At 44.6% G+C, this 18667-nt stretch overlaps 1 protein-coding gene and 1 pseudogene across 3 annotated transcripts in view; one reads left to right on the top strand and one right to left on the bottom strand.

Moving 5' to 3' along the window:
• LOC149439223 (CD48 antigen-like) overlaps positions 1-18667 on the bottom strand; it is a 107531-nt gene that overhangs the window by 57857 nt on the left and 31007 nt on the right. For all 3 annotated transcript variants that reach the window (XM_089659285.1, XM_089659284.1, XM_089659282.1), the window contains exon 2: positions 12009-12326. In XM_089659285.1, coding sequence (XP_089515411.1) covers positions 12009-12326 — 318 coding nt within the window. The remainder of the gene's footprint in view (positions 1-12008; positions 12327-18667) is intronic.
• Positions 8477-8638, top strand: LOC149439224 (U2 spliceosomal RNA; annotated as a pseudogene).

Raw genomic sequence — 18667 nt, 5'->3', positions numbered from 1 at the left:
TGCGCAACATAGGATATACTTCATTACAGCACTCATTTATGCAGCTGTATGACATACCTGCTTGCTCTGGATTCTGACTCCCTAAAAAAATAGTATCAGAAGACTCTTTTCTTAAAGGGACCATGTCTGTTGGTAGGAGATTACGATGTTGATGCAATATACGGAGCATGTATGCTGCCTGTAACTTATACAGCCATACTTTCTAGTGAGTGCAGTGTGTTGGTCACAGTGCAATCATGCGCAACAACACTTGAATCACCTGGATGTGTCCGAAAGAATAATACCCACAACCCATGTATAATACATAAGGGGGATATGATCTCCATGTATAATACATAAGGGGGGGATATGATCTCCATGTATAATACATAAGGGGGGATATGATCTCCATGTATAATACATAAGGGGGGATATGATCACCATGTATAATACATAAGGGGGATATGATCTCCATGTATAATACATAAGGGGGGATATGATCTCCATGTATAATACATAAGGGGGGATATGATCTCCATGTATAATACATAAGGGGGGATATGATCTCCATGTATAATACATAAGGGGGATATGATCTCCATGTATAATACATAAGGGGGATATGATCTCCATGTATAATACATAAGGGGGGATATGATCTCCCCTTGATGCAGTGTGTGGCGTATGGTCTGAGCACTGACAGGCTGACCCCCCACCCGTTCAACCTCTGCAGTAATGCTGGCAGCACTCGTACGTCTATTTCCCAAAGACAACCTCTGGATATGACGCTGAGCACGTGCACTCAACTTATATGGTCGACCAAGCGAGGCGTGTTATAAGTGGAACCTGTTCTGTTAAACCGCTGTATGGTCTTGGCCACCGTGCTGCAGCTCAGTTTCAGGGTCTTGGCAATCTTCTTATAGCCTAGGCCATCTTTATGTAGAACAACAATTCTTTTTTTCAGATCCTCAGAGAGTTCTTTGCCATGAGGTGCCATGTTGAACTTCCAGTGACCAGTATGAGAGAGTGAAATTTAACACACCTGCTCCCCATTCACACCTGAGACCTTGTAACACTAAAGAGTCACATGACACCAGGGAGGGAAAGTGGCTAATTGGGCCCAATTTGGACATTTTCACTTAGGGGTGGAGTCACTTTTGTTGCCAGTGGTTTAGACATTAATGGCTGTGTGTTGAGTTATTTTGAAGGGACAGCAAATTTACACTGTTATTCAAACTGTACACTCACTACTTTACATTGTAGCAAAGTGTCATTTCTTCAGTGTTGTCACATGAAAAGATAGAATAAAATATTTACGAAAATGTGAGCGGTGCATTCACTTCTGTGAAATACTGTATTTTCAAATGTGTGCAGACCAAACCCTCTGTTTTTAATGCAAACTGTTAGGTGGGGCCTAATTGGTTGTTTTGCAGGCTGGCTGGTAAGTGTTGCTGGGAAATCCTTTCTATTTAATTTGTAAACCAACAGAATTTGGAGAACTAATTTCAAAACCTCTGTGGTTAATGAATGACTGGCTGTCAAACCAAAAGCAGGAAATGTTACATAATATTTCTTACTGGGAACTGAATTCTAGCTTATCATTAGGTGTTCCTAAACTATAACTAAAAGCAGAACTTTTTAAAAAAAATTTGGATGGAGTGGAGATGGATTAGAACACCAGTTAGGCTTTTATTGTTACCTCTGCCCCCATTTGGGAAATTCACCCTCTCTGTTCTGCCTTTTCAATCTAACCATTGCAAATATGATCTTTATAGCTGATCTAGTTGTGGCAAAATAGCTGTAACTTACAGTCTCTGTAGAATTAGCAGACAGTGACTGGATCCAAATGACATCCTGCAGATCGTAGAACGCTTTAATCCAAAACTTGTGCAGGTAAACAGATGAACATCAGATGTCACAGGTCAAAAAATCATAGTGTGTCTAGTTCCAGCAGAATACATTACATGTGAGGAGACTAGGCATGAAGAAGGGTGGAACTAACTACATAGAGCATCCCCTACCTACAGAGTGAGGAAGGGACAACAATGCATGTGTAACATGATACTCGCTATCAGGGGCGGACTGGCAACTCATGGGGCCCCCTGGCAATAGGGGATCATGGGGCCCCTGTGTCCTTGCCCAAACTCAAAAAAGCCTATGAAAAAGGTACCAGGGGCATCTCATGGGGCCCCTTACTGACCCCAGGCCCTCGGACACTGCCCGAGTTTCCATATGGTCAGCCCGCCCCTGCTTGCTATTTGTGCTGTTTACCGGTATCATCAAAAGTGAAAGTAAAAGAATATCCCAACATTTTGGGTTGTCCCCTGAACAGTAAAAGAGGCTAAATCTTTCAATGGGGACACTAGTTTTGATGACCTGGGGGGTCCCCAATAAATTCCCTTAATTTACAGAGAGCACTTCTTTTTTGGCTATGGGACAGGAAGTGAAGGTAAATCTTCCCAAATGGCAAAAAAAAAAAAAAACTTGACGGGTGTTATAGCCCTCCCTTACTCCAAAATAAAAAATTTGTGACTATAGTTCTAATTTATACTGACCATAGATAGGTTGATGTTTGACCAGTTCAGCAGGGACCAGCGTAGTTTCTTTCCATGTGTGGCCATCCCCGTTCAACAAAAGTTGATCATTAGATCATCTTCTGTTGAATATTGGAAAACATTTAACCCATGCTGATTGGTGTACTCTGACAGCAGAGAGTCCCACTGTCACAATACAATGTCTCAGCACTGATGATTCCTCTATCTCGTTTGTGTGGATGGAGGAATCCATTTGTTTTTCTTTGATCTGCTTGATATCTATGGCCACCTTTAGAGAAACCGTAAAGGAAAAATTGTGTTTATTTTCATTTTAGATACAGCCCAGAATGGTTAGACCCTTGTCTTTTTTTTTTTTTTTATGTCGGGGGGGGAGGGGGGTCCATGTTCCTGCTGAAGGAGATTCATCCATCTTATTTGTTCTGGTAATCACTCGTATTATGACAAGTAGATGAGGTGTGGAGAGGCTAAATGGTAGTGTAGAGGTTGTACCACTGGCAGAGAGAAAGTAGAAAACCTCAACACTGCAGCCTGGCAGCTAATCATCATAGTTGTTCTTGGAACCTAGGAGGACTAGTAGGTCTTTTTTTTCAGTGGAAACGTGGGGGAATGCAGTTCCTGCACCTCCAGCACTGACTGTATGTAATGTAAAAGGGTGCTGGGGTGTGCTGGAGGTTCTATTGATGCTGGCTGCTGCAAATTCTATTGTTGCTGGAGGGGGTCTATTTTTGCATGGTGTTCTATTGTTCCTGGAGGGGGTCTATTTTTGCATGGTGTTCTATTGTTGCTGGGGAGGTCTATTGTTGCTGGGGGGTGTTTTGTTGCTGTGGGGTCAATTGTTGGTGAATGGAATCTTCTTTTGAGAGAGGGGTCTATTGTTGCTGGTTGATGTGAGATCTATTGTTGCTGTAGGGTATCTATTGTTGCATGGCAGTCTATGGTTGCTATTGAGGTTTATTGTTGCTGGTGAGTGGGGGGTCTATTGTTGCTGTGGGGATTATATTTTTTGGGGGTCAATTGTTACTGAAAGGGATTTATTGTTGGCAGAGGGGTCTATTGCTGCTGGCTGTTGAAGAGACAGACTCTTCAGCAGCCAGCAGCAATAGACCCCTCCATCAACAAGAAATCCCTTTCAGTAACAATTGACCCCCCACAAATATAAGCCTATACAGATGGAAATTATATTCCCATCTGTTGTTGCTGCCAGGGGTCTTTTGTTCCTGGGGGGGGGGGTCTATTGTTGCTGGGGAAGGCCTTTTGCTGTTGGCTGCAGGGGATCTAATTTGCTGCTTTTCTTGTTAACTACCAAATTCCATATAAATTGCTTAGTACCACAAAATGATACTTGGCTCTATATTCCTTCACAGGGGTGGTACTGGGAGGTGGGTAGAGGGTGGAGACAAGAAGTGACTCAGAAGGGGGAGTACCTGCACCTATTCTCTGAGAAAATAAAATCCCTGTACACAAGCAACTGGTTTACTGGGACTACTAAGCACCTGCACCTTCCAACATGCAGAGCTGCTTTCTTTCTTTTGGCATCCCAACCCTCATATTAGTAAAAAATTATTTTTTCCCAGTTGGTTTTAACAGCAGCATCCAAATTTTTTTATCAAGCAGTACTAGGCCTACTTTAACCTGTTTATGAAAATTGTCCAGCAGTTCGCTAAAGCCGGCCATACATGAATCGAATTCCGAAAGAACTTTCTTTAGAAAATCTTTTCTAAGAATTTTCATTCGAATTTCGCACCATTGGTGGGTCACAGAAATGACCGATTTTAGTGTGACCATTGAATTTGAGTTATCGGGCATGTTGGAGGTTTTTTGAAAAATGAACAAATTTCAAAACAATAATGGGAGAATCGTGCGGGAAATATAAACAAGAAAGAGATGAGCATGAGCTGTGACCTGGAAAGAAGAGAAAAATTCTTGGCCACAAAAATTCTTTTCTGTAGCAACACGAGGTGAAATTGAGGGGGTGGGTGAATTTCAAAATCAATGGTGGCACCATCGGATTACGAAATTCACAAAAATTCTGATTTTCTAAAGAAAATTTGTTCAGAATTTGACCCATGTATGGCCTGCATAAGGCTGTCTCTGTTATTGGTCATGGTATTTACAGTGCCTTGAAAAAGTATTCATACCCCTTGAAATTGTCCAAATTTTGTTGTTACAACTTAAAACGTAAATGTATTTTATTGGGATTTTATGCAATAGACCAATACAAAGTGGCACATAATTGTGAAGTGGAAGGAAAAGGATAAATGGTTTTCAAAATTTTTTACAAATAAATATCTGAAAAGTGTGCATTTGTATTCAGCCCTAACTAAAATCTAATGGAACTAATTGCCTTCAGAGGTCACCAAATTAGTAAATAGAGTCCACCTGTGTGTGTAATTTAATCTCAGTATAAATACAGCTGTTCTAAGAAGCCCTCAGAGGTTTGTTAGAGAACATTAGTGAACAAATACCATCAAGAAGACCAAGGAACGCATCAGACAGGTCAGGGATAAAGTTGTGGAGACGTTTAAAGCAGGGTTAGGTTATACAAAAATTACCCCATGCTTTGAACATCTCACGGAGCACTGTTCAATCCATCATCTGAAAATGGAAAGAGTATGGCACAACTGCAAACCTACCAAGACATGGCCGTCCACCTAAACTGACAGGCCGCAAGGAGAGCATTATTCAGAGAAGCAGCCAAGAGGCCCATGGTAACTCTGGAGGAGCTGCAGAGATCCATAGCTCAGGTGGGAGAATCTGTCCACAGGACAACTATTAGTCGTGCGCTCCACAAATCTGGTCTTTATGGAAGAGTGGCAAGAAGAAAGCCATTGTTGAAAGAAAGACACAAGAAGTCCCATTTGCAGTTTGGGAGACGCCATGTGGGGGACACAGCAAACATGTGGAAGAAGGTGCTCTGGTCAGATGAGACCAAAATTGAACTTTTTGGCCTAAATGCAAAACACTGTGTGTGATTGCGGTGATACGTGCTCCCAGGGAGCGTGCACGAGCAGGGAGGACGTTTATAATTGGCCACCCACCCCTGCCCTGCTCCCGTCTGGCCGTTTATATACATGGGCTGGACGAGAAGTGGTTAAGATTACCAGAGAAGCCCATCCCCCTTACGTACAAGCTTAAAGCAGAGTTCCACTCAAAAGCGGATGCTCTGCTTATTTGCCTCCTCGCCCCCTCCACTGCCATATTTGGAACCTTTTGGGGGGGTGGATACCATTTTTTTGACAGGTACCCGCTTGGAAGTTCGGCCCCCTCCCTCCTGCAGTCTCCTGGGAACTTTCACAGGTCCCAGAAGACTGCCGGACCAATCAGGAGGCTCGCGCATGCGCAGTGGGCAGTAGGCTGTGAAGCTGCAACCTGTCACAGCCGGGTGCCCACAGCTGAGATGCCGGCCCCATGGAGGAGAGAAGGGACGGCGCAGGTGAGAACATTGCTGGACCCTGGGACAGGTGAGTATGTGTGTAATGGCAATTTTGGGCCTATAGTCATTTTCACCTTCATGAAGGTTATTGTGACTGTGGGGGGGATTACACTTCAAAAGACTCAATGGAGGTGAGGGGGAAGGAAGGCAACTGGAATTTATTGTTTTTCTGTTAACTAAACTGACCATTGTTCTGAACCCACCCATTGGAGGTTAAGATAAAGGTGTGAATTTACTTAGGTGGGTGGGTCTAGGGATGGTCTTTTGGAAAGTGTATAAAACAGCAAAAACAAGGGAGACACTTTCTCTTTGTCCTTTTGTCTCTTCCTGAGCCAGACCTCATAACATCAGGATGTCTGTGTAATGTATCACCATTGCTCTGTCTCTTTTCTGTAACTTTATTTATTCCTATAGTCATCTTTCTTTGTATTGGTAACATTCTGTATTTGCATTGTAATATTACTACTTTTAAAGTTATACCGGCTACTATTTATTTTGTCATAATTGATTGGTAGTCCGCTTCTTTGCTGATCTTTATTTTTTGCCCAGTTGTCATCCTTTGTTGGTAACATTATTGGTAATATCCACATGAGGATTGGCTAAATTCATGTATAGACAAAAGGTTGTAATCACTTATCACATTTATAATCTTAGATAGAACCAAGGGAATAAGTGAGGGAGCAAAACTGCCAAAACAAATGGTGCCCCTTGGTGAGGAAATCTGAATGTTTAGCTAAATGTTACTTCTTGTGTGGAATAGATAATTATTTACCGTATTTTTCGCTCCATAAGACGCACTTTTTTCCCCCCAAAAAAGGGGGGAAGATGTCAGTGCGTCTTATGGAGCAAATATGGAGCGGCCGGTCCGGTATTTCCACCGCCGCCGTGTCAGAATACCGGGCCGGCCGCTCAGCTCTGCAGTGGGACCTTACCTGTTCCTCTATCCAGCGGCGCGCTGTCTTCCCGGCTTCTGTAGTGTGCGTGACAGCCGGGTCCCAAGTGCGCATGCGCAAGAAGCGGTGCTCTTTGTGAATGGTAAGGCGGTACCTGGGACACATGACAGATCCCAGAAGCTGCCGGACCAATCACAAAGCGCAGCGCTTCTCGCTCATGCGCACTGGGCACCCGGCTGTCTGCCAAGCGCCCACACTACAGAAGCCGGGTAGACAGCTGGATAGAGGAACAGGTAAGATCAAAGAACAACTCCGCGGAAGTAAGAGCGGGTACTTGTCAAATTTAGGTACCCGCTCCCCCCCCCCTCCCCAAAGGTCAGCAGTCATCTCCTGTACTGTCCGCAGTCTCTGGTCATCCCTGTACTGTCCGCAGTCTCTGGTCATCTCCTGTACTGTCTGCAGTCTCTGGTCATCTCCTGTACTGTCCACAGTTTCTGGTCATCTCCTGTACTGTCCGCAGTCTCTGGTCATCTCCTGTACTGTCCGCAGTCTCTGGTCATCTCCTGTACTGTCCGCAGTCTCTGGTCATCTCCTGTACTGTCTGCAGTCTCTGGTCATCTCCTGTACTGTCCGCAGTCTCTGGTCATCTCCTGTACTGTGTCCGCAGTCTCTGGTCATCTCCTGTACTATGTCCGTAGTCTCTGGTCATCTCCTGTACTGTCCGCAGTCTCTGGTCATCTCCTGTACTGTCCGCAGTCTCTGGTCATCTCCTGTACTGTCCGCGGTCTCTGGTCATCCCCTGTACTATGTCCGCAGTTTCTGGTCATCTCCTGTACTGTGTCCGCAGTCTCTGGTCATCTCCTGTACTATGTCTGCAGTCTCTGGTCATCCCTGTACTATGTCTGCAGTCTCTGGTCATCTCCTGTACTATGTCTGCAGTCTCTGGTCATCCCTGTACTATGTCTGCAGTCTCTGGCCATCTCCTGTACTATGTCCGCAGTCTCTGGTCATCTCCTGTACTGTGTCCGCAGTCTCTGGTCATCTCCTGTACTATGTCCGCAGTCTCCGGTCATCTCCTGTACTGTGTCCGCAGTCTCCGGTCATCTCCTGTACTATGTCCGCAGTCTCTGGTCATCCCTGTGTTGTCCGCAGTCTCTGGTCATCCCCTGTACTATGTCCGCAGTTTCTGGTCATCTCCTGTACTATTTCTGCAGTCCATTAGTTCAAAAAAAATTTTTTTCTGTTTTCTGCCTCTAAAACTTAGGTGCGTCTTATGGTCAGGTGCGTCTTATGGAGCGAAAAATACGGTACATCTTTCTTTGTTTTCATGTCTATCTTCCATGTCTGTCAGTGTGTACAGTTTTTGTAGCTGCTGACTTTTAATAAACACAATAACGGCTGGAACTCCGCTTTAAAAAACTTTGCTATTAAGATGTGATGAAAGTAGATATTTGCTGACACATGTCCTACAGTCTGCTGGTGTACTAAAGCGAAACCTATTCACTCAATGACCTGAAAAGTAGTGTGTAGCATTTTAGTTGATGAATACTCAAAGAGGCAGTGGGGACTTTTAGATTTGCAAGTGCAGCCAGATGAAGGATAACTTCAAAAAAGTTATCGCTTCTCGGCCTTTTGGCTAAGATCAAGTGTAGTATCTGTTCTTATCAGTGTCCAGCAGGGGTGTTCCACGGTCATTCTAGCTTTGCGGGGATGACTGGTTTTATAGTACCCCTGCTGGTATGATGGGGGTCCTGATGGTTAATACGGGGGGAACAGAAACCGTGGTGCCCATTGGAGTTGGGGCCCGGGAGTAATTCCCTTTTGGAACGCCAGAGGGGCCCAGTACCTCCTGATTTGAGCGGATCTACCTTGTCTGGCCAGGGGCCGGGAAGGCAGAAAGTCCGCAAACCAGTACCCCCTGAGTGGTCGCCTTTAGGGGTGCTCTTAGTAACACCTGGGTGAGGGACCCCACAGTGTGAAAAGGCACATGGCCACTGTGTTTTCCACTTTTTCTGCACAGCGCCCTCAGGACCAGGCCTTCTGGCTAAGTTTGGGGCAATTTTTGCTACAGGCCTCAGGGCCTGGTCTGTGCACAATTTGGCACGACCACTTTTTTATTTTTTATTTCTTTAATTTATTTACTCTCCCATTTTGTCACTTTCACTCTTATGTGTGTGTTTTATTTCCTCACCGGATGGAGGGTGTGGGTCCTCGGGCCAGCCCTGAAGTCTAGGGGGAGGATGTGTGGCCTTTTGGTTCCTTCCTCCCCTGTCCCTTGGGGGTTTTCTCTCCGGGAGAGCGCCCTGGCCAAGTACTGTGTGGCTGGCTTTGGCTGGCCACAAGGAACGTTGGTCCGCCAGGCCTTTTGGCTAAGTGGACCAAATGGGAACCTTGTCCCTGTCAGGAGCTTCGTGCCCCGGGGGGATCAGGGTAGAGGTCCATCCCCTTCGGGGGAAGGACAAAGCACACCCCTAAGTGCACTTTTTTGTGCGGTGTTTTACACTTGCACTTTTTTTGTGATTCACTTACGGGTTTTTTCCTTATTCGCACGTTTGCAGACTTAAAAAAAAAAAAAAAAAACTTCAAAAAAGCTCAATAGCTCTGGTGAGGCGGCTCCCATGCCGCAAGGCTTCCCTCGTTGGGCATCCGGGCAATAGGGGATCATGGGACCCCTGTGTCCTTGCCCAAACTCAAAAAAGCCTATGAAAAAGGTACCAGGGGCATCTCATGGGGCCACCTACTGACCCCGGGCCCTCGGGCAGTGCCGAGTTTGCAAATGGTCAGTCCGCCCCTGGTCTGTATATGCAGTAAAGAATGCTTGTTATACTCACTGTGGAACCTAAGGGGTTAATCCTCTGCATTGTGTAAAAAGGCTGTTTGATCCTGATTACTCTGTCCCTCCCCTTGTTTAAGCAACCGCCTCTTATCTCTTGATAAAACAGACTGAACCATAGGCATTTTGCACATGCTCAGTTTGGTGTGTACTGCAAGAGAGGTTTTTTTTTTTCCTTGGGAGAGTGCATGTGATCAGCACAGGGCCAATCAGTACTGTCCAGACAGAGGTCAGGGGTTTTGCATCCTTTTAGAACAGAAAGAAAACTCCTCCTGCAAGCTTTAACCAGTGCCCTGCTGGACACTGCTAGATGTCACAAGACTGCTCTAACTGCTGATGAGAAAAGGTATTTAGCAGTTTATATTTGCTAAAATAATTGCATTTCCATGTTTTGTGTATTGTGGGAGACCGGATATAGTGAATGCAGGGTCCGGGGAGACCAGATATAGGGAATGCAAGGTCCAGGGAGACCAGATATAGTGAATGCAGGGTCCGGGGAGACCGGATATAGTGAATGCAGGGTCCGGGGAGACCAGATATAGGGAATGCAGGGTCAGGGGAGACCAGATATAGTAAATGCAGGGTCCGGGGAGACCAGATATAGTGAATGCAGGGTCCGGGGAGACCAGATATAGTGAATGCAGGGTCCGGGGAGAGCGGATATAGTAAATGCAGGGTCCGGGGAGAGCGGATATAGTGAATTCAGGGTCTGGGGAGACCAGATATAGTGAATGCAGGGTCCAGGGAGACCAGATATAGTGAATGCAGGGTCCGGGGAGAGTGAATATAGTGAATGCAGGGTCCAGGGAGATCAGATATAGTGAATGCAGGGTCCGGGGAGACCGGATATAGTGATTGCAGGGTCCGGGGAGACCAGATATAGTGAATGTAGGGTCCGGGGAGAGCGGATATAGTGAATTCAGGGTCTGGGGAGACCAGATATAGTGAATGCAGGGTCCAGGGAGACCAGATATAGTGAATGCAGGGTCCGGGGAGACCGGATATAGTGAATGCAGGGTCCTGGGTTTAGTATCACTTTAACCTAGATTGTAAGCTCGAAAGAGTAGGGCCCTCTAACCCCTTGTGTGCTGTTTGTAGTTGCTGTTCTGTTTCATGTATTGTCCCCCCCCTCTATTGTACAGCGCTGAGCAAACCCTTTGGCGCTATATAAACTCGATGTAATAATAATAACCACTTCCAGTCCGGATACTTTTACCCCCTTCCTGTCCGGATAAAACTTTATTTTGGTGGTATTTATTCACCACTGGGATTTTTATTTTTTTTTGCTATGTAAATGAAAAAGTCCAAAAATTTTGAAAAAAAGTATTTTTCTTATAAAATTTTTCAAATAAATAGTATTTCATCATAAATCTTGGCCAAAATTTATTCCGTTATCTTTTTAGTTAAAAAAACCCAAATTAGTTTATAACCCAAAATTTTATTTTTATTTAAATTTTTTAAATTTTTTTATATTATTATTTATGTTTTTTTTACATACTGTCCCCCTAGCAGTACAGTGTCACCATGGTGACACTGTACTACTCTTGTGGGGTTTTTTTTTTTTTTACACTGATTGCTTTTACACCTATAAAGGCTGTAAAAGCAATAATTTCTCCTTCTCCCTGGCTGCATTCTTGCAGCCACTGAGGACTACTGAGTGAGCTGTGATTGGTCACAGCTTGTCACATGGTACAATGCTGTTGTGAATAGCCTTGTACCATGTGACCTCTGTGATCATTCACAGATTTCACACGTAGTAAGCAATGATGTCACAAGTGACATCTTGCTTACTACTCTGCATGTGATCACTGATTGGCCAATCAGTGATCACATGATCGGGACCTCGCACAGAGGTCCTGTCCGACGATTGGTGTTCCACTGTGTCCGGGCACTGGATCGCGGTGCTGCGCGCTCCCAGGGAGCGCACACAAGCAGGGTGTGGGGAGGCCATTTATAAACAGCCATCCGACCCTGCACTGCCACCGTCGTCCGTTTATATACAACGGCCCGACGGGAGGTGGTTAAGGAGAGTTTATAACTGGTTCTAATATAAATCTGTGAAATCACTGGTCTCTTTGGGTCCATTCAAGTTTTGCATTGTGTTGAGCCCTGATGAAGGGGTTGTGGTGTTGCCCCCGAAACACGTTGGCAGTTTTTACATGACTTTTTTTTTATTAACAATTAAAATGATTTTGGACTTCTATCTGATTTTGGTCTGGCACTACTTCCTGTATTTTTATGCTTTTCAAAAGAGTCCCTTTGAGGGCTATCCCAGCATATACTTTGATCTTCTTGTAATACCTGTCTGTACGTACCATATACCATGAGCATAAAATGTGTGAAACGATCCTCGTCTTCCTTGACAACAAATTGCGCAGTATAATTTCCACTGTCCTCCATCCTGAGATCCTTTATAAGTAATGTTGTCCCATTATGAAGCAATTTCAGCCGTCCATCAAACTGTTTGCTGTAGAACTTTTCCTGAAGACTATCGAAGTGTACAACTTTGTATGACTTTCCTTTGCTCTTAAAATGCCAGCTAATCTCTTCTACCGATGATAGGAAGTTACTGGGCAGTTCTACTGTCTGGTGTAGAAGTCCAATCACTTGGACAAGTAATATATCCTGGTTAGCTGTAGGAAAAAAGACAAAGTAAATCAGAGGCAGATTGATTTAATTCTTGTTCATTTTTTTAGTAGGGCAGGTATTTATACAGATGTTTATAATGTACATTAGTAGCAGATAATAGGGCCCATGGAGAACCTCAGTTGAACTGAATTTATTACCCCTGAAGAACAAGCTTTTAAGGGGGATATGATCACCTTGTATAAATACATACAGGAAATGTAATGCAAAGTTGTTAACATTAAGGTCATTGCCAATAACAGAAAAACTCTTTGGGTCTGGAGGAAAAGAGGTTTAACTTCCACCTATGGAAAGGCTTCCCTACCATAAGAGCTGTGAAATCGCTGAACAGACTTCCACAGGACCAAGTTTTTGCAACGTAAACACACATATTTGATTTGATAAGTAATACTACTGTAGATCAGAGTTAGGCAACCTTTCAGAGTTTGAGATCTACCTGGACAACAAGGAGTAAAGCAAAGATCCTCGGGGTGGGGTGTTACTAGGCGGTACCCTTAAAAAACAAAAAGGAAAAAAATCACCCCTCCACACAGTAGTGTCCTCTGCCCCCCTTTCCACTACCCCCAACTGCAGTGTCCTGTATTCCCAATGCAGTGTCCTCTGCCCCCTTCACATCACCCTCTCCCACTGTAGTGTCCCGTGCCCCCTCCTCCCACAGTAGTGTCCTATACCCCCCAATGTTGTGTCCTCTGCCCCCTTCACATCACACCCCCCCCATGGCAATGTCCTGCCCCCCACAGCAATGTCCTTTACCTCCCCAATCAGTGTCCGCTGGCCCCCTTCCCACCACAATTCCCCCCCACTGTCATATCCTCTGCCCCCTTCCCACCAATAGTGTCCTATACCCCCAAACCAGTGTCCTCTGCCCCCCTTCACATCAGCCCCCCCCCCACTGTGTGGTGTCCTCCACCCTGCCGTATAGCAGTGTCATCTGCTTCTCCATCCTCCAAAGCAGTGCCCTCCCTTCCTCCCACAGTGTCTCCTGTGTCCCCCCCCCACTGTGTCTCCTTTGCCCTTCCTCCCTCCCACAGTGTCTCCTTTGCCCTCCTTCCCTCCCTATCTCCTGTGTCCTACCTCACACCCTGTCTCCTGTGTCCTCCCTCCCACCCTATCTCCTTCGCCCTCCTTCCCTCCCTATCTCCTGTGTCCTCCCTCCTACCCTGTCTCCTTCTCCCTCCCTCCCACAGTGTCTCCTGTGTCCTCCCTCCCACCCTGTCTCGTTTGCCCTCCTTCCCACCCTGTCTCCTTTGCCCTCCTTCCCACCCTGTCTCCTTTGCCCTCCTTCCCACCCTATCCCCTTTGCCCCTCCTCCCACAGTGTCTCCTGTGTCCTCCCTCCCACCCTGTCTCGTTTGCCCTCCTTCCCACCCTGTCTCCTTTGCCCCTCCTCCCACAGTGTCTCCTGTGTCCTCCCTCCCACCCTGTCTCCTTTGCCCCTCCTCCCACAGTGTCTCCTGTGTCCTCCCTCCCACCCTGTCTCCTTTGCCCCTCCTCCCACAGTGCCTTCTCTGTCCCCTTCACATCACACACACACACACTCGTAGAATTTCCTACCTGCCAATGTGTGTAGAGAAGAGTGGAGATCAGAAGATAACACAGTGCTGGGTGGAAGGCAGAACCGGGGCTGCCGGAGTTCATAAAACCAGGCTGGTGATTGGTTGCTAGGACTGCCTAGCAATCAATCACTAAGCAGCTCTCTCCCTCTATGTAGCACTATGCTGCCTCCTGCTCTCGCTGCAGGTAACATGAGAGTGGCCGAGGCTAGGGGGAGGCAGAGTCGTGGTCATGCTCGACCTGTCAGCTCCCTGCGGTCAACACCCGCTAGATTGTTGATTCAAGAAAAATCTGATTGCCTTACGGGATAGAGTAATTTGAACCACGCTTTCTAAGGGTTTTTTCCCTTCCTCTGCTGATGTGAGTTTATGGTTCTGTGGATGTAGGTTTCAATTTCATAGTTTATTTTCTATTGCTATAACTTGAATAGGCACGTGCATTCTTTCAACTTGACTTTGTAAAACTATAATTTACAGTGCTTCTCTGCTCTAAAGAGTATATATAGCCACAGCCTCTTTTCCTGTTGAGTAGCGTGGGAAAGAATCAGCCCCCTTGTCACTTTTTATTATTGGAAGTAGAGCTACAGTATGTCTTAGAAAAGTTTTATGGTTAGAGTCTAGTTATATATAGAGTATTAGTTACACTATTTGAGATAAAATTTAAATACTTGAGTCATCAAACGTTCTCAACTGAGCACACATCTTTAATAAAATGCTCGTTTTTGGCTTTCAGTTGCATACAGACCCACTTTTTTTCTAAATACATGTTCAGTAATGTTTTGAGTAAGCAATACTTATACGCCCACTTCACTGCAAAATACCAAGAAGAGGGAGAGGTGTTAAGATTCTATTTAACCAGTTTAACTCCGCCCTATAGCAGTTTTATTGCTACAGGGAGGCTGTCCTGTGCAAAATCATGTGTATATACGGGATTTTGCACTTCCACCTCCTGGTGGCGACTGTGCGCCGCTGGAGGAGCGCTTCTGCTGTGAGCACACATCTTCAATGAAATGCACATTTTTGGCTTTCAGTTGCATACAGACCCACTTATCCTAAATACGTGTTCAGTAATGTTTTGAATAAGCAATACTTATACACCCACTTCACTGCAAAATACCAAGAAGAAGGAGAGGTTTTAGGATTCTATTTAACCAGTTTAACTCCGCCCTTTAGCAGTTTTACTACTAAAGGGCCGGGTCTCCTGTGCAGAATCACGTATATATATATTCTTCTGCCCCATGGGAGCGAATGCGTGCCACTGGAGGAGCGCTTCTGCTGTGAACTGTCACAAACAGAAGCCGATCTGCGAGTACAGGTGAACGGATGTTCACCGGTACCCGCAGATCGTCGGACAGAGAGGAAGAACACTGTGCCGTGACAGGAGAAAGTGATCCATCATGTATCCCTGCAGAGCTGGGAACACAATTCATCACTTCCTCTTGTACCAGTGCCATCTAATGTACACCAAGCACATAGCTAGGCTCACAGTTAACCCTTTGATCACCCTAGATGTTAACCCCTTCCCAACCACTGTTAATAGTACAGAGATCAGTGTATATTTTTAGCACTGATCACTGTATTAGTGTCACTGGTTCCCACAAAGTGTCAGTTAGTGTAAAAATGTCCTTGGTAATATTGCAGTCGTACTAAGTTGCTGATCACCGTCATTACTAGTATAAAAAAAATTAATTAAAAAAAATCCAGTGTATGTCCCATAGTTTGTTGCTATAACTTTTGTAATATACGCTTATTGGGATTTTTTTACCAAAAAATATGTAGCAGAATACATTTTGGCCTAAATTTCTGAAGACATTTGATTTTTATTTTTTTTTTATTGGATATGTTTTATAGTAGAAAATAAAAAATATTGTTTTTTCAAAATTGTCTGTGTTTTTTTTGTTTATAATGTAAAAAGTAAAAATCACAGAAGTGATTAAATACCATCAAAAGAAAGCTCTATTTGTGCGGGAAAAAAAAGGATATAAATTTCATTTTGGTACAGTGTTGCATGATCATGAAATTGTCAATTAAAGTAATGCAGTGCCATATGGCAAAAAATGACCTGATCAGGAAGGGGGGTAAATCTTCCGGCAAAAATTCAAATTTTGGAAGACAGTTATATTCTTTTCTATTGTTTTTCTATTCTATTTATTTTCTATTCTAGTCTATTCTTTTCTTTTATGTTCTATTCTATTCTTTTGGTATTCAAAGTCAAATTTTGTTTTGTTATTTCAGATTCGTTATTAATGTAATTTGGAAATATGGTAACATCTGAAAGTCTAAATAACAAAAAAATTTGTTTGAATTTGAATTCAGAATCGCACATGTCTAGTATGAAGTCCGGTACAGAGAAGTGTGACGGAGAGAGGACACACTTTATGATACATTGTATCCTTCTCTCTTCCAATCTCCACAATCTGAAACGCCTATAATTAAATTTTTTTTTAATTCAAGACAAACACTTAAAAAAAAATTTTCTACCTAACAACAATCTTCCCCACCCTTGTTCTAAAAACTCCAGCTGAAATATTTTTTGTTTAGTTTGGAATAGACAATGATAGGTTAGACCTTTTGTCAGATTTGCACTGCCTGTGTCCCAGGGTATAGGGTAATGGGGGGGTATTTTATATATATATTGTGGCAGTGCGGTATCCTGCCATGGTGGAAAGCACGATAGAAACCCAGGATTCTCAACCATAGAGGTTGAGGGGCTTCAGGCAGATCTCCTAATGCAGAGGAAACTGGTTTATCAGTTTCCTCTTTGGTTGGTAAAGCCTGTTTTGGGACCTGTAGCCTGGAGATTTCTTAGAGATTTGGGAGGGATGAAATCTCCAATCCTGGGCCCATATTTTGGGAGCAGCCAGCGTGCTGATTGCACAGGTGTGTGCAGGCCTTTTAGGGGAGGCCAGGCCATGATTCTTGGCTCCACCCCGGCAAACGGAGTCGGGAGGGCTCCACCCCAGCAGAAGGAGTCAGGAGGATTCCACCCCTGCAGGCAGGAGGTCTCTGCCGTGGAGTCAGGTGGGCTACACCTAGGAGAGGTGGAAGCCAGACTAGCTGTGTGCTAGTGCCATACTTTGGGAAGAGTCTGCAGGAGGCAGACTTAAAACTGCGTACAAGCCAGGAGGCTGAATACTGTTCATTTGAATTCGTGTGATGGTGGATACCCCTGCGTGGGAAACCTTTATGTTATTGAACTGTCCTTTAAATAAAAGTGGGCAAACAGGCCCTTAAAAAATAAGCGAGTTGCCGTGTGCTTTGAAGAAGCTCTACCACTTGAAGCGAGTTCCCACATAATATATATATATATATATATATATATATATATATATATATATATATATACATTCCACGTCATTAGTATGCAATTCAGTAGAAAGCTCAAGCCTCTTCTGCACAAAGACCAAAGACAAATTTTATTGAGATTTCAATACCATTGACTATAATGTAAAGCACGTGTATTATAAACCAAATAAAAAAAATACAGCAAGCAGCAGTTTTCAAAAATGTCTTGCTCTGTACTGTGATGCTACACCCCAATGGGAAGAGCTTCAAAGAATATAATAGAAATTATTTTTCTTGTGGTTTTCTGGCACTGCATTTTAGTACAGTTACAATGCAATAGCACCAGTGGTTTAACTAGAACCTTCAGGCCCCAGTGCAAGAAATGATTGAAGGGCCCCTATGAGCCTCAACCGGGGCCCTTTTCTCCGAGCCTGGTGGCAGAATGCCATGGCCCAATCTCAAGTGTAACCTTTGTGACCCTGTTTTTTTTAACCATTTTTTAAGGTTTTTTTTTATTATTTTTGGAGGGATACCAGGACTCTAAACAGACCTCTGGGCTTTAGTGAGATATCAGGGCTGTAAACAGACCTCTGTTTCCTTTGAGACAGAGAAAGGAAATTGAGAACACAGCCCTTAATCTCCTTCTCTGCATCCTCAGCTGCACAGAACAAATGTATAAGAATAGCTCTGCATAGAGGCTCCTGTTCATTCACAAACTGAAACATAGTAAACACAATTTATTATGTTTCAGTTATGAATGGACAGTCAGTGATCGGTACAGATCACTGACTCTCAATTCTGATAGCATCCCCTGCAGCAGTTGGCAAGAAAGGGAAGGGGGGGAAGCAGCAAAGCTGCGGGGGATGAGAGGGGGCCAGGAGAGAGTGGGGGGGGGGAATAGGGAAAAGCTCAAAGGGGGCTGGAGAGCAGAGGAGCGGCGGGGGCGGCTGCATATGTAGGGGAACAATTTCTCCATGTTCCTCCTGCAGCCCCTAAATGCCTCCTGCATCTGCAGGAGGAACATGGAGAGATTGGTTCCTCTGTATGCAGCTGCCCCTGCCACTCCTCCTATCCAGGTGTACAGGGGGTTGCACAGGCCCCCTGCAGCATGGGCCTGGGTCACAATTGTGACAGCTGCGACCCTGATGAAGTCACGTGACAGTGATGTAACGTGTAGGTCGGAGAGCGGAATGTAGTGATGTAATTTTCAACACGAACGGCCGCAGCCATATTGGTACACCCAGTACACCCATATCAACACGTGATTGATGCCTTGTTTGATCTGTTCCCATTTAGGTGCACATTTGTCTTTACAATAAATTTGATTAATTTACAATATTACTTTATGGAAGCACTCTTTCTTGTCTCCCTGGGAGTGCTGTGAGCTGGCTGTTTTTTCTGGTCCAACGGACTCCTGGCAGGAGTTCTGTGCGCTGGCCGATTTCCGTATCCGAAGGTGAAAGATATATTACCACCACTGAACAGTATGGT

This window comes from Staurois parvus, unplaced genomic scaffold (assembly GCF_062004578.1).
Source record: "Staurois parvus isolate SC_StPar_1 unplaced genomic scaffold, SC_StPar_1.0 ptg001146l, whole genome shotgun sequence".
Taxonomy (NCBI): domain Eukaryota; kingdom Metazoa; phylum Chordata; class Amphibia; order Anura; family Ranidae; genus Staurois; species Staurois parvus.
Note: the sequence above shows the minus strand (reverse complement) of the source record. Positions and strands in the feature narration are given on the sequence as shown.